Source organism: Pelodiscus sinensis, chromosome 3, assembly GCF_049634645.1.
Source record: "Pelodiscus sinensis isolate JC-2024 chromosome 3, ASM4963464v1, whole genome shotgun sequence".
NCBI classification, from domain to species: domain Eukaryota; kingdom Metazoa; phylum Chordata; order Testudines; family Trionychidae; genus Pelodiscus; species Pelodiscus sinensis.
In genome coordinates, this window is record NC_134713.1 from 96502029 (window position 1) to 96518761 (window position 16733).

The 16733-nt window shown below is 39.7% G+C and overlaps 1 protein-coding gene across 6 annotated transcripts in view; it reads right to left on the reverse strand.

The window, feature by feature from the left end:
- The window catches only part of AHI1 (Abelson helper integration site 1), a 178368-nt gene that overhangs the window by 8670 nt on the left and 152965 nt on the right, over positions 1–16733 (reverse strand). For 2 of the 6 annotated variants that reach the window (XM_075924228.1, XM_075924230.1), the window contains exons 21-23: positions 14955–15020; positions 11051–11213; positions 9558–9637 (exon numbers count right to left, since the gene is read on the reverse strand). In XM_075924228.1, the coding sequence (XP_075780343.1) occupies positions 9558–9637; positions 11051–11213; positions 14955–15020 (309 nt within the window). Of the gene's footprint in view, positions 1–9533; positions 9638–11050; positions 11214–14954; positions 15021–16733 lie in introns of all 6 variants that reach the window. The other 4 variants (XM_075924227.1, XM_075924229.1, XM_075924231.1 and 1 more) reach the window with 2 other exon arrangements.

Sequence of the window (16733 nt, forward strand, 5' to 3'; positions counted from 1 at the left end):
TGAGTTTGCACACAACAAAGCCAGAAAAGCATTCCAAAAATGAAGAGTTTTGCTTGTAGTGGAAACTCAGAATTAAAGTTACATTTTTAATATACATGCCATTGGTATAATGACTTAATTGTTGATAAATAAATGTCTCAAGTGTTCATTTTAATGTATTCTTTTGGTTTTAGTATGAAAAGTTTGATATGTCGGGGATATGGGGCTGGACTGGGGCCTCTAAACTCAAAGTGGCCCAGGCTTCTGTCACTTTGAGAGGGCTTGTGTACACATATTAGTTCTGATCAACCTTGTGTGCGAAAAATAGCAGCATTACTGTAGTAGCAAGGGCAGCAACTTAGGCCACATACTTAGGGTTTCAGAGGACAGCTAGCTCAAGCCCCACAGCCACACTGCTACTTATTCAATGTAATCAAGTTACTTCTCAATCTTATTTCTGATAAACTAAACAGACTGAGCTCCTTTAAGTCTCCCACTATGAGGCATTTTCTCTATGATACGTGTTGTCTGAATGGTTCCAATTTACCTGAAATGTAATCCAGGTAACTATAATTGTGCTGTCCTCTGCAAATCCCTGTGTCTTCCACAAAATTTACCAGCAGGGATAATAAAGCTTTCTATCAATTATCTTGAAGTCCTTCAGAAACATTAATGAATTAAGCCTCAACTCACTAGTCAAGTATTATCTTTCATATTCTGAAGCTGGGAAAACCCAGCATGGATGTTAAATGACTTGCCTCATGGTAAGTCTGGCAGATCTCCTGGGTTCCAATCCAGTGAAATTACTAGAACATGCTTCCTATAACACTAATTAAATCTAAGTAAACAACTCTAGTCTCTACTAGGGGATGTGTAAAACCCTAATTCTATGGCTTGATTCTGCTCCCTCCAAGTAAATGAAACTTTTATCATCAACTTAAAGGGGAGCAGTATCAAGTCCCTAATGGCCAAGGAATTAATGCATGCACATTGCTAACAAAAGCCACATTGAAACATGAGCCATCATCACACACGACTTGTGAAGAGGTTCTAACAGTTTCTTTGGCTGGTGCAGATAGGATAAGAGCATTAGAAAACACCCTACCCAGTCAGTGTATTAATGTGTAAGAGTATTGGTTATGACACTAAAAAATCTCTCTATGTTAAATTAACACATAAATCTACATTAACATAACATAAAATTTGGGACTGTACACAAAAGGAGGAAACATACTGTCACTCTTTGATAACAACATACAATGGCGTGCATTAAAGGGAGTGCAACTGAGTGATTACTACATTTTTCAGTGTTCACACCCTCCTGATGTTTATTTTTTCCTTTTTACACTCCCTTTTCTTGTAATCAGAACTATGTCAGGTCATTCTCTTGGAGTTTTTTACATGAAAGAAATTAAGGCTTTTCATCTTTCATATTTTCAAAAAAGGTAAATAAAAACAACAGTGTTTAATAACAGAATCTTTCTCCTAATTCTGCTAATACTGCAATCACACAGCTAGCTTTACAAGACAGGAGAACCTGACTAAACTGTACTGAAGCAAAATGCAAACCTAGTCTAAAAATGGGCTGTTGAATTTTTCAGAATGAAGCATAGCCAAATAAAATTCTGCCAGAGTCACGTCTAGTATTGGTAATAGCCAGGGCTCGACAATCTATGTAATCTACTCGCCCGTGGCGAGTAGATTACATTCTGAAAGAGCCGGGTCTGGGCGATCTGCGCATGCGCAGAACAATCTGCGCATGCGCAGAACAATCTGCGCATGCACAGAACGCCGGACAGTGTGGCTGGCGAGCAAGGCTCGCCGCGGCTCGGCAAGCCCTGCTAATATCTAATTCTCCTTGAGATATGGGGCAATACTTACATCCCCATATTCATGGTGTATGTGTATGTATGTATATATATACATATATCTCTTGTCAAACCAATCTGATAGCTTTCTTTGATAGAATAACAAGCCTTGTGGATAAGGGAGAAGTGGTAGATGTGATTATCCTTAATGATGATAGGACAAGCAATAGGCTCAAATTGCAGCAAGGGAGGTTTAGGATGGACATTAGGAAAAAAACTCTTAACTGTCAGGGTGGTTAAGCACTGAAACAAATTGCTTAGGGAGGGTGTGAAATCTGTCATAGGAGATTTTTAAGAGCAAGTTAGATAAACACCTCTCAGGGATGATGTAGATGGCGCTCAGTCCAACTGTGAAGGCAGGGAATTGGACCAGATGACCTCTCAAGGTCCCGTTCTAGTATTCTATGAATCTATGATTCTGTCTGATGCAGCATTCTTCATATTTTTAAAATAATATTTTTGTTAAACTTAAAAGCTGAGTAATCTGTAACTTGTTCTCCATGGGCAAGGATTCTGTGCTGGGAAAAACCAGTTGACGATATATATAAAAACCCCCAACCAAATAAATCCAGTGATAGTTAAATACATTTACAGGCAACAAAAATGTCTGTTCTCTCTGGATGGATCTCAGTATCATTCCCTTCGAAAAGTCAGATTATTTTTTCAAGAACAAGGAAACTTCTGTCAAGAACTGAATTTGCTGAGGTGTGTCTGTTCTATATGTCTAGTAGTAATTTGTGTGTATGACCACGCAGCAGCTTTGCAGATCTATTCCAGGGAAACACAATCTCTGTCAGTCTAGGATGGTTAAAAAATATAAAAAGTGGCCAGTGGGCTGGACACAATTTGCCAAGGTTCGCTGCTGGCAGGCCGCCAAATGCTTTATTTACCTGTGCATTCACAGGTACAGCTGCTCGCAGCTCCCGCTGGCCACCATTCAATAGGAGCTGCAGTAAGTGGTGGTCTGGCTTATACTTCTTCCTGCAGCTTCCACTGGCCAGGAACAGCGAACCGCAGCCAATGGGAGCTGTGAGCAACCATACCTATGGATGCACTGGTAAATAAAGTGTGTGGCAGCCAGCCAGTGGCAAACCTTTTCTGGCCACAAGCCATTTATTGCCTGCCCCTGATCTAAGAGATAGTATTGCTTCAAGAATAAAACTTTAAGTATACTGGATAAGGTGGGCCATTGCATTATAAACATTACTGAAACACATTTTAATCTGATCAGATAAACACATCTTTGTGGTGCTTCAGCCTATTCTTAGCCTCTTCAAAATGCATGAAGAACTTCCATGAACTTGCAAATCTTTTGTTCTGTTTAAAGATTAATGTTAGAAGGGCCGTGAAATTAAGTCATGGAGGTAATTCCTTGTTCAGTAGAGAAAAGGCACAAGGAAGGGAGGGTTATATTTTACTTTTGATGAAATTTACTGAAAAACTCCAACTATAATATGCCAAAATAGTCTTGAACAATGTTCCAATAACTCTCAATTAGGAGGCCTGATATACTAAATCCTATCCTGCATGTGCACCTAGGAGCATGGATCCCACTTTCGATACGTCTAATTTACATCCCTCTGCTGACAGAGGGGTGTAGTTTAGACGTAGCCAAAGTGACCTCTAAAACATAATATACTTTGCTACCGATGTGATGCAGATTAATGATTGTACAGGTGGGACCTCCCTGGTCCAGCATCCTTGAGACCTGAGCTAGCCCGAAACATGGACTTTTCTGGACCAGGAGAGGTCAAGGCTCCCCTTCTGGAGCTGCTTTCCACTGCTGGCCCCAGTCTCCTCAGCCTGCCAGGGCTGCACTCCTGGTGGAGCCAGGGCTGTGCTCCGCACCAGGGGGGTTGTGAGTCTGGGCTGCTCTCCCAGTTGCCAGCCCTGCCTCTGGCCTGGCTGGGACTGCATGTCCTTCTGTGCCTACTCATCTAGGGCTGTGTTCCTGGCTCCTACTGGCCTATGCCGAGCTTCCAGGTGCTGGCACTGCTGCCTTCAACCTGGCCAGGGCTGTAATGCCTACCATGCTACATCCACCGCCAGCCCAGCCTGAACTTGGCCAGCTGGGGCTCTGTGGTCTGACATTATAAGTGGTCCTGCCAAACCACAGATGTTGCTGGAATAGAGAGACCTGGACTTTAGGCTATGTCTAGACTACATGGCTCCATTGACGGAGCCATGTAAAATAGTTTATTTGGCATAGTCAAAGAAGCGGGGATTTAAATAATCAATAAAATAAAAATGGCCTCTGCGCTGTGCTGACAATCAGCTGATTCGGCACAGTGCAGCAGTCTAGACGCGGCGCAGTCGACAAAGGAAGCCTTTGTCGACCGCTCTGGTATGCCTCGTGAAATTTAACTTGGAATACATTTAAACTGTCTCTTGCCAGTTACCAAACCATCTCAGTGGTATTTTTTTAAACGGTTAGCCATATGTGGAATCCTGTGCGACCAAAATCACACTAATTGTCACCTGTATTTTTTTTTTGAAGCAATACTAATCAGCCATTTAGGACTTCAAAATAACAGAAAACAGTCAAACTTATAACGCTCATATTAATGGTACTTGAAATCAGAATTAATCGATATATTTGAGCTTTTCTCAAAAAGCACATAACAAAGCACATAAATGGTAGAGTTAGTCAAAACTCTGTCTAAACATTTTTGAAATAAGGTGGTTTTTTAGCCAAACACAAAAGAAATAATTTCAATAATAGTTTTCTAGTGTTCAGTGGAATAAAAAACAAACTGTAAAGTAACTATTTTCAGCAATTTTTTTGGGGGGAGGCGGGTTGTCAAACATTTTCACACAGTGCGAATGGTTATTTTGTTTGTTTATTTTTTGTTTTGGCTTTTGCTGTTTTTGTTTGTTTTGGGACAAAATTCATATGATATTTAAAAAAACTTTTTCCTTAACATTTCCTGTGAAATATAATTGACACTATTTGATCTCCTCTAATAATTGGTATATTTACTGACATCTTTAGAAAGCTTAGGAAGAGAATAAAAAAAGTAGCCAGAATAAGCGCTGTGTACATTCTGTTACATAGAGATTGCATATTAATTTAGGACATGTTCAATCTAGTCCAGTATCCTCTTTCTTTGGTCACTAACAAATGATTTAGAGGAGAGTACAAAAAACTCCAAGATTAACTGTTAAAGAATAACCTTCCCATAGAGAACTATCTTTCTAAGTTTCCCTAATCCGTGGCAGGCTAATGTCCTGAAGTATACTGGTTTAGGCAATTAGAGGATGGGAGAATCTATCCTGGGAAGCAGTGGCTCTGAAAAAAATTTGGGGTCCTGGTAGATACTCATCTGAGTATGTTCTCAAAGAGAGTCACTGTGGCCAAAAGGCCTTATGAAATCATTGGATACATGAACAGAAGGATCTTCAGTAGGAGTAGAGAGGTATTATACCTCTATTACCTCTTTTGAGCTTATACTGAGCTTAGACCTGAAGAAGAGCTTGAAAGCCTGTCTCTTTCACCAAGAGAAGTTAATCCAATAAAAGATACCTCACTCACCTTACCTCTCAAATATTTCTGTGACCAACAAGGCTACAACAATCCAAACAACTTTCTGAACAGTTTACACAATCGCCTTACTCACAATTTCCTCTATTTAAACATTTTTTTTAAATTTCTGAAGCAAACTCCTTTTCTTTCTGCTGTATCTTTTTTGATACAGGATCTCAAGAATGGAATGCAGTGCTCCAGGGAGGACATCAGATATTTAATAGTATTTTAATATTCTCAATATTGCATTTTTATCCCATTTTTCATATATATACAATAACATTTTGTTTGGATTTTTTTGACTATCATTGGACATTGAATGGTCTGCAAAGATGCCCTGTTCACTATTAGTACATTCTCGGTAAATTTAATTTTGAAGTAGATGCTAAAGATTAAACACACAAACATACACACACTTGGATATTTTAAATATTTTCCCTTAAAATATTACTGAATCTACTATTACAGAACAAATTAATATGAAGATATAAAAATGACTTACTTTCAACAATATGGCCATAAACAGAAGTAAATGACCATTCCAATTGTGAGCACTGCTCCTTTACCAACTTGCAAAATGCAGGACAATGTAGCACTTTAAAGACTAACAAGATGGTTTATTAGATGATGAGCTTTCGTGGGCCAGACCCACTTCCTCAGATCAAATAGTGGAAGAAAATAGTCACAACCATATATACCAAAGGATACAATTAAAAAAAATGAACATATATGAAAAGGACAAATCACATTTCAGAACAGTAGGTTGTTGAAATCTCTGTGGAATATCTCCAGTGTTTCTTGGCCATGTGTCCTGATCATAAAGAAGTCATCGATGTACCGTAGGTAGAGAAGGGGTGAAAGGGGACGGGAGTTGAGGAAACATTGTTCTAGGTTAGCCATAAAGATGTTAGCATACTGTGGGGCCATGCGTGTACCCATGGCTGTGCCGCTGATCTGGAGGTATAAGTTGTTCTCAAACTGGAAATAATTGTGGGTGAGAAAAAGTTACATAGGTCTGATATCAGGTTGGCAGTGGTGTCCACATCGATGACATCTTTATGATCTGGACGCATGGCCAAGAAACACTGGAGATATTCCACAGAGATTTCAACAACCTACACCCCACCATCAACCTCAGCCTGGACCATTCTACACGAGAGATCCACTTCCTGGACACCACAGTACAAATCAACAATGGAAAATTAGACACCACTCTCTACAGAAAACCTAGTGACTCATACAGTTACCTACATGCTTCCAGCTCCCATCCAGAACACACCAAACGATCCATCGTCTATAGCCAAGCCCTTCGATACAACCGCATCTGCTCTAATCCCACTGACAGAGACCAGAAGCTTCAGGATCTCTACCAAGCATTTATAAACCTCAACTACCCACCTGGAGAAATAAAAAAGCAAATTGAAAGAGCCAGACGAATACCTAGAAACCATCTACTTCAAGACAGACCCAAGAAAACCAACAATAGAACACCACTTGTCATCACCTACAACCCCCAACTTAAACCTGTCCAACACATTATCAATAAACTACAGCCTATACTGGAACAGGATACCATACTCCAAGAGGCTCTGGGAGACAGACCCATAGTCTCCTATAGACAACCACCTAACCTCAAGATGATTCTTACCAACAACCACAGGACATACCACACTAATACCAACCCTGGTACCTTCCCTTGCAACAAACCCCGTTGCCAGCTTTGTCCACATATTCATTCTGCTGATACCATTATTGGACCTAACCAAGTGAGTTATAAGATCAAGAACACATATTCCTGCGCATCCAGAAATATAGTTTATGCTATCATGTGCCGAAAGTGTCCGTCTGCTATGTACATGGGACAAACATCTCAGACACTTCGCCAAAGGATTAATGCCCACAAAACAGATATCAGACAAGATCACAAAGAAAAACCAGTGTCTTGCCATTTTAACCAGAAAGGACACTCTCTCAATGACTTAATCACCTGCATTCTGCTACAAAGACCTTTTACATCTGCACTTGAAAGAGAATCCTCTGAACTGTCATTCATGTTAAAATTCGACACTCTCCGGGAAGGAATGAACAAATACGCAAACTATCTTACCCATTACCAAGATAGCTTCCCCAATTATCACCTCTAATACCATTAACTCACAAACATCCCACTCTCCCTACCTCTAATATCATCAATTCACAGACACTTACCTTCCTTCCTCCCCCCCCCCCCCCGGCATCCCCCTCCTGTTCTGCAATGTGATTTGTCCTTTTCATATTTGTCCATTTTTTTTAATTGTATCCTTTGGTATATATGGTTGTGACTACTTTCTTCCACTATTTGATCTGAGGAAGTGGGTCTGGCCCACGAAAACTCATCATCTAATAAACCATCTTGTTAGTCTTTAAAGTGCTACATTGTCCTGCATTTTGCTTCAGCTACCCCAGACTAACACGGCTACATTTCAATCACTATTTTACCAACTTGGTTATTTGTTACAAATTGGTTGTGATTGATGTTCATTGTTATACTGAAAGGTTGTTGTTATTTAATTATCTAATTAGGTTTACTCTGGATAAAAAAAACTTAAGACAAACAGAAAAACAATCTCTATTAACTCTAACTACAATAGCTCTTTTCCCTTTCTAATTTCTGTGTGTCTTTGATAAGCAGAGTTTCTAAAGGTATCACTGATGAGCTGATTAGGCTAATCTACAGCTAGTATAAGAAGACAGTGGAAATGGGCTAAGATTTTAAAATGCCTCCCAGTGCAATTAAGCAACAAAATGGCAATGCAGATATTGGGAAAATCAAGGCTAGACTATACAAACAGAAATTATTCACTATCTAGTAATATAATACCATTTCCTACATTTGTGGGGTTTTTTTTAAATAGAGTATACATTTGCATCTAATTTATGCTTGTTATTTGGAATACTGGTTTGGCTATCAGTTTCTCACAAATGCTTATAGTGGAATACTTGTGTAAAAAAGAAGCAGCAGAAATTAATATCATGACTAATTTTACAAAAAATATAATTAGAAGTCCTCAGTAAGTGGATTTATCTGAATATCTGACTCTCAAACTTTGCAATATGTTGGTAACAAATTACATGATATTTTCTTTGGATGATTTACTTAACTAAGCAATACAATATATAGTTTGAATCTTACAAATCGAACAAAATTTGAATTTCAGTTTAGAAAAATATTTGAAAATTCGAAGTCAAATTTTTTGTAAGTATTTGTTAGTGAAGTTTGATTATTTGAACATTTGTGGAAGGCAAACAGAAAAGGGTCATAAACATGTTCAATTCAAAAATCACTTTTAAATTCTCACTAATATTCACTGAAATTGTTTCCACTACTTAGTAAGCATGTTATTTCTGCTAACAAATTATCCTGTAATTTTCACCCTTCCTTCAGAGGATGAGAATATCACTTCTCCAAATTAGACAGGTAATGCAATAGGCATAGGCACTATTAATTCCTCTCCCCAAATCACCAGGAGAAAACAGGGAGGAGCTTCAGCTTCTTTTGAATAATAATGTCTGTTGCTCAAATAAACAGATTTTGATGTGGCATATTGTGCTGTTTGGTGTAGAGTCTTTATGGTTTCAAAAATGAATGCAAATTAGGAAATTATTACAGGGACTGAAAATAACTTCTTCCACCAGTCATGTCATGTAGGTTTCATCTAAGCGATTTGATAAATAAGAAATTTTACAGAATAAGGAATACAATTGGGAAGATGATAAAATATATATATATGCACTGTGGCTGTTGTGTTGCCTAGGATTAAATGCTGAATGTAAGTATCTAAAAAGTAAAAAAAAGGAGATAATTTACTATAAATTCATCTTCATGCTCATGCTTCTATGTACCTGTGTTCATGTTCCTGTCCCCTCTGAAATAAATGGGAGCTTTGCCATTCATTTCAATAACACTTTGCTACTGACTTCATTGAGAGTAGGAGCAGGCACACCATTTAACTGACAAAACATGGAAGTAATTGGATCTAGGAAACAAATTTGTATTAAACACCAGCTGAAAACACAGATGTTTGCATGGGGAAAGGCTCTGATTGTTCAGCATTTTATCAAAAAAGCAGGAAAATTAAAATTCATATTTTATAGTTTATCATCCCTTCTTCTCAAATAATTACCCCACGTAGAGCTGGATATCTTACTTCTGCTTCTGTTTGTTTACTATGTAGAAGAGGAGTAGAATCTGGTACTAATCCCGAAGGCTGTTCCTTTTCATATTCAGCTAAAAATATAACACATGATTCAATTTACCATTATGTTTATCATGAAAATTATGTAATTTATATTGAAGTTAATGAACATGTATACCTTTCTTTATGTGAATGACAATGACACTATTATTATCTATCTCTGAGACATTAACTTAGCTTGTCAGAAAATATTTTTCACATTTTTTTTCATTAGAACTTTTTTTTCCTTTTTAATTAAAATTTTCCAATAAACTCTAGTCTTTAGCATAATTATTTACTGTAGCATAGTTAGGACCATTACAATCATAAATACTCATGAAATATTAAAAAAAGGATTAGGAATGTATGAGTAAAGAGTAGCATTTGTGGTTATAGCAACAATGTTTCAAAGGCTATCAAAAATACTGTTAGTGATGTGTAATACCACTGAATAGTATCAGAAAGTCACCAGATAAGGTAAGGACACATCTCCTGAAGTTATTTTGCACAACTGGTAAGATTAGTTATAAGATTTATTTTTCACCTTTCCCCAGTGGTAAAGGCTGCTGCTGAAGATTAAATCCCAGATATCAACCTTTAGGTTATTTTGGTTGGGCAATGCCTATGATCTATACCACAATATCATCACTTATTTAGAAAATAAAATTAGATAATTGTAATTCTTATTCTCTGATGAGATAATCCCAGTGGATTTCTCACCTTGAGATGCTTGCAGATGTCCCATAACTGGAAAGTTCTGAACTGACCGGGAACCCCTAGCAGCATTATGCCAGAGGGGCTTCAGAGACTGCTCCCTGTGTTCTACAATCAGCTTTTAGTTTAATTTTGTTTTGAGATTAAGGCTGCATCCATGTTCCGCTGAAGCTGTTTTTAATGGGTAGGACCCAGTGGCAAATTCAGAACTTGTATCTGATTCCACTGCTTTAACTGACATTCCTCTTTTAAATCTATAAAACAGAATCGAATTACCGAGAAATGAAACATTGCCACTGGAAAGGGTAAAAGTTATGTAACCTCCACAAGTAAAGTTAACGTTTAGGAGCCTGAGACGGCTGAGTCTAGGAGTAACTACAAAGTGGAAGGCTCAGATGGCTGTGAGCTGTCTAGATGCTGCAGGAGCCCAAAAGAGCTGCCAAGATACTATGTGAACCAGGTGTTTGTGTGAGGGGGGTGGAGGGTGAGTGAGGAAGGAGGTGGTTGGTAAATGTGGAGATACTGTGTGAACTGGAACGTGAGACTGCAGTGTTGATACTTTTGAAAAAAACAAAGTACTACATGTTAACATGCTATTTTTGCACAATTTCTGCATCACAGTAAGTTTTTGACTTATCATGTGCATTGTATACACACATGTATTCAAAGTAATAAAGTACAATAGCATGGCAAAATCTTGGACCATCAGTTATACCCACACCGGTATACCAGGAAGAGAGCAGTAAACTTACTTTCACCAGCCACATAATTAGCTGGAAAATAGCCTTGCTGTCCATTTGCTAAGCTGCCAAACCACCAGTTATCATTATCTTTGTATAACACTTGGATAATGTCACTGCGATGGATGGTTAGCTCATCTGATCGATGCGCTGTGTAGTCATAGAGAGCCACTACCTAAAAGAGAGATAAGACCACCACATCTTTATCACAACTGTGCCACAGAGAAAAAAGCCCAACATTCACTTCCTCTTGCAGAAAAGCAGCTGAAACCAAAGCTGCACTTTGGTAAAAGCTGAGGCTGTCTCAATTCTTGCTAATGGGATCAGGGTGGTGGGAACGCAGCAGGAGAAGCAAGATAAAGGACTGTGGGATTGTAGAAATGGTTAAGAACACTCAATACACTAAGATTAGCTTCAAAACAGCAGCTGCTAGTTTTATAAGCAATTGACTTAAGCAAAACAAAAAATACTTAATACATTCACTTTCTCAGAATTGTTACACCCCTTTTGGATCTAATTCTTTGTATGCGTGCACGAAACATGTATGTTTGAATAAATACTCCAACAATGTGACTGTTTTACTAGATGGAAAACTCCAATACAACAATTTCATTATAAAGCTTTGTTTTGATCCTTTCATTTATTTGTAATATTTTGTTTTGAATCAAATATCTCTTATAAACATTTGAATATTGGGTCCACATATTGCCTATATAATAAAGTCATTTGCCTTTGAAACATTCTTCACTGCTGCATCATGCTTCATTAGAAAAGTTTTAATAGGCTTCTCCCCCTTTTCATACTACATAAAATACACAACCACCAATCACAGCCTTTCCAACTACCCTGAAAATAAAAGTACCAGGGATCATTTCTTATTTAGCTTTCACAACTTATATGATCAGGGAGTGGTTTCTGTCCCACTTTGACCAAGAGAATAGAAAAGAGTAAAAACAATAGAGAACATCTGTACATGTAGGAATCTTCCCCCTTCTCCCAAAGACACAATTATAGTATATTTTACACAGACTATTTTTTCCCAGCAAAGCACACCTGTATATCACAAACAGCAACTAGGGATATTAAAGAAATTGAAAAGAGAATGCTTCTATAATTGTGAATTTAGTGTGGTACTTTGTCATTTGGCCAGCCTCAAACCATTAAGATCAGCTTAGCTACTAATTAGACATGAATCTATCCAAACTTTCACTTAGCTGCCACTAACATATCTAAGGGTATGTCAACACTGCAAAGTTAATTCGAAATAACAGCCATTATTTCGAATTAACTTTAATAGCATCTATACATGCAAACCGCTATTTCGAAATTAATTCGAAATAGCGGAGCGCTTAATTCGAATTTGGTAAACCTCATCCTACGAGGAGTAACACTAAATTCGAAATAGCTAATTCGAAATAAGTGCTGTGTAGACACTTAATTCGAATTAGCTGGCCTCCAGCTCTTCCCAGTTTCCCCTGGTGGCCACTCTGGGCCAAACCAGGAAAACTCCTCTCCTCTCCCCCAGCCCCGGAGCCCTTAAAGGGATAGACTCTGGCCAGACTGCATGTGCCAGATCCAGGCCTGCCAGCAGTCTCTGCTCCTGATCCAGTGGTCCCACCATGAGCCGGGCAGCCGGTGCCAGCCAGCCGTCCCCCACCCAGTCCCCCAGCACCCAGGAGCCAGCCAGGGGTCGTAGATGCTGAGCTCCCTCCTGGACTAGTGAGGAAATCATGGACCTCATTGAGGTTTGGGGGCAGGCCCCCAATGTCCATGATCTCCGCACTAGATGGAGGAACGCGGCCGTCTACAGCTGCATAGCTGCCACCATGGTTCAAAAAGGCCACAGGCGCACCCAGAAGCAGGTGTGCCTGAAAATTAAAGAGATGTGGCAGGGGTACGCCAGGGTTACTCAGGGCAGCTCCTCAGCAGGGGCAGACATCTGCCCCTACTTCGAGGCACTGGACCGCATCTTTGGGGGCGGTGTGGTCCGTGGCACCCCAGGGGGCAGCGAGCAGGGGTATCGAGAGCAGCAGCTGGGGCCCTGTGAGCCCTGACCCGCATCATGGAGCAGCGGGCACATGAAGAATGGAGTTCCGGAGGGAGCTGCTTGCCCAGGGTTGTGCCATCTGTACCCATCTGCAGACCCTGGTGCAGAACATGCTGCCTCGTGCCGCTCCAGCGCCTGCTGCCCCCTCAGCTACCATTCCTCCTCCCACTTCTTCTCCCCCTCCCATCTTTCCCTCTTCAACCTCCTCCTCAATCTTCACACCCCCCACCTCAACCTCCACACCGTCCTCTGCATCCTCCCGGGGACGCTGAGGCCCCCGCACCCACTGTGCTGGGAGACATGTGGCCTGACGAGACCCCCCACCCCTGAGAACTGAGCTTCCCCCTCCCTTTTTCCCCTTGCTTCCCTCTTCCAGCTCCCTCCTTCCAGTTTTCCCCCTCCCCTCTCCCGCCCTCTCTCCTCCCATCTCCCGCCTCCTTTCCCTAGTCTCCCCCCCGCATTTTGTTTCTATTTTTGAAAAAAAGGGTATTTTATTTGACACCAGGAAGTGCGGGCTAGGAAGGGGTAAGTGGAAGGACGTGAGGGAGGAATGGGGCACAAGCCCCCAGTGGGGCAGACCAGGGAGACTGTTAGTGCTCCTCAGGGCAGAAGCTCTCCTGCAGGGCCCCCTGGATACTGACAGCCTCCCGATGGACCTCCCAGATGGCAGTCTGCAGCAAGTGCAGCCAGACTGATGGCAACGTGTCCACAAGATGCACCAGAGTGCCCAGGAGCAGCTCTGGCTCCCTGTGGCAGTGCTGTGGTATCCCGAGTGAGGGCAAACAGAGCACGCAGAGGCACAAATGCTTTGCTGTCCCTCATCGAAGTATACAAGCAAGCAGGGAAACCTGAGAACTGTCTGTCTGGGGTGGAGATAGGGTCCCTTTAAGCACAGACCTCAGATAGCCTCAGGCAGCAGCCCCATACATTAAGTCCTGACCTGGTACCCCGCCGGAACTGGTTCCGGACAGCCTTAACTCTGATTCAGAGTCCACTCAGTGTAGACGTGCTATTTCAAAATAGATTTTGTGTGCAGATGCGTTAATTCAAATTAGTTTAATTCGAATTAACTATTTTGAATTAAGTTAACTCAAATTAATGCTGTAGTGTAGACATACCCTATAGGACCAAAGAAACTGAATAACTGAATACCTACCTCTCAAACATACCTGTCCTCCCCATCAAGAAAGGCAACAATAAAATCAAAAACATCACTACCAGTGTAAAATTTATATGGATGCGGCTTATACAATCTCATCCAGGAAGGGGTGCTCTGAGAATACCAACTAACTGAAAAATGTAAGGACCCCTTGGAAATAATACTGTGAAAACCAGTAAGTCACAAGTGAAAGGTAAATATTCTGCAGAATGCACAAGATAAAAGGCAGACTTGACAATGCTATGCATTTTTGCAATGTCTTACAATAAAATGTTCAGTGGTTGAAAAATTACAAAACTGAAATTACAAACTTGCAATATACTTAGAAAAAAGCAAGGGAAATCAAAATTTGTATCTCATATTGTGACTGATTTAGGGAAATTAGGGAATCACTGACTAAATATAAAAGTGGAAGTCACCAATATTTTTATTATCCCATTAGAGATATTTGAACTAGAGCTGGGCAAATAACTGATTTTATGGTTCGCTGACAGAAAAAAAACCCTTTAGTTTGAACTAGACACCAAATTCCAAAATTCTGTTTTGGAAAAAAAACCATGTCCTTCAGCCAAAATGTTTGGTTTCCAGGCGTTTTTAAAGGGCTAGATTTACAACGTGGTCAGAGGAGGAGGAGTGCTGGTGGTGACAATACTGGTATAGATTAATATTTCCAAAAATATTGACATAATAAACAATTGCACAATACATACTGTCTCTTGCACTGGTGTAGAACTACTTGCTCCTTTCATATAAGATGTAACCAGAAGATTATCACTCTAAAAGAAGAAATTATTTGAATATTAACCTGCAATATTTTGATAAGAACAGTTTTTAAAATGAGCATTTGTCATATACTGTAAACATGACAGTGTAATATTATTTTTTGTTTTTCCGAGGCAAAATGCAAATGATGTTAGATAATATACTGATTACTGATTAAAGATATTTAGGAGAAGATTTAATTAAAACTCCTTTGCTATATGTACCCCACTAAAGACAACCCTTTGTGGTAAGAAAAAAAAAGGCTGCTAATGAGTACTCATTCTGAGTTTGCCTGCATTACATTACATGGTGGCTCATGGTGCCAAAGGGTGCATACTACAACCCAGAACAGAAACATTGTGCATATTTATGTCATTATGTGACCAGAATAAAAGGGACTAAGATATTTTAATATAAGAATCAACTATGGGCATTTGGAAGTGACGTGTCCATCCATAATAGATTCTGCCAAATTACAAACCAGTTTAAAATCATGAGAAATCACATTCAACTTCTATTTCCTTCATTTCACACTCAGTTCAAATGTTTTTGGTACCAATAACATTGTCTCTTTCCTTGTCTCTTAAAAATGTTCATTTTTCCCAAACAAATGCATGCACATCTTAAAGTTGATGCTGCTTTTATTCCCCCAATACTATTTCCATTAAGCCATCCCTATGTCCTTTTGAAAGGATCAGCATTCTAGCAAACTTCAGCAAGGAGAGCAGAATTTGTGGTCATCTCTGAAATCTCAAGTGATCTGCATTCCTGCCCCTACTAAAGTATAATGCACCTTCACATGATGACTCACCTTTAACTCATCTAGGAGAGGGATACTTGATGACCATGGAACTTTAGCTTTTCTAACCTTAGTTTCAGCTAATTTATGAGACTCAGTATATGACTTTTACCACATTAACCATATACTAATAAAGTATCAAAGCAAACCGCTGCAGTCCATCTTACATTTTACTAGCATATCTACTACCAATGTGCTACTGAATTTTTGTAAAGTACACACACAATAATAAATCTTTAAATCTGATCTGATAAATATACAAGCTCTGTACATAACACATTTGCATTACAGTACAGTTTACTGAACTTGTAAATGGCATATTGGTACTTAACCCAGCCATGCAGGTTTCAGCCTATTCCTCATCTTTTAATCGCTAAGCTGAGAGAACTCTGCAGGCAGTGTGCTTAGCCTGGAGGATGGGAGTTGTTACTCAACAATGATTCATCAGGATTATTATTAATATTATTTAGATAACTAGTTAACGAATTTATAAAGCCCCCATTACCTTATTGAATGATTATGTCTTTCTCATAATTCATTCGTGTTCTAAAGTGGGTCTCATTAAGTTCTTAAAGTGAGGGGAGCTGTTAAAGCCATGCGCCACCCCACAGAATAGACTCAGATGTTGTACTAAACATTTATTTCAACATGAATCCAAGAAGAGTTTCCACTTGAAGGAGTAAGTGGGGTACGGTTTTAAATAGTATAAGTGACAGTATGGCTACGTCTACACTGGCCCCTTTTCCGGAAGGGGCATGTTAATTTCAGCTATCGTAGTAGGGAAATCCGCGGGGGATTTAAATATCCCCCGCGGCATTTAAATAAAAATGTCCGCCGCTTTTTTCCGGCTTTTAGAAAAGCCGGAAAAGAGCGTCTACACTGGCCCCGATCCTCCGGAAAAAGCGCCCTTTTCCGGAGGCTCTTATTC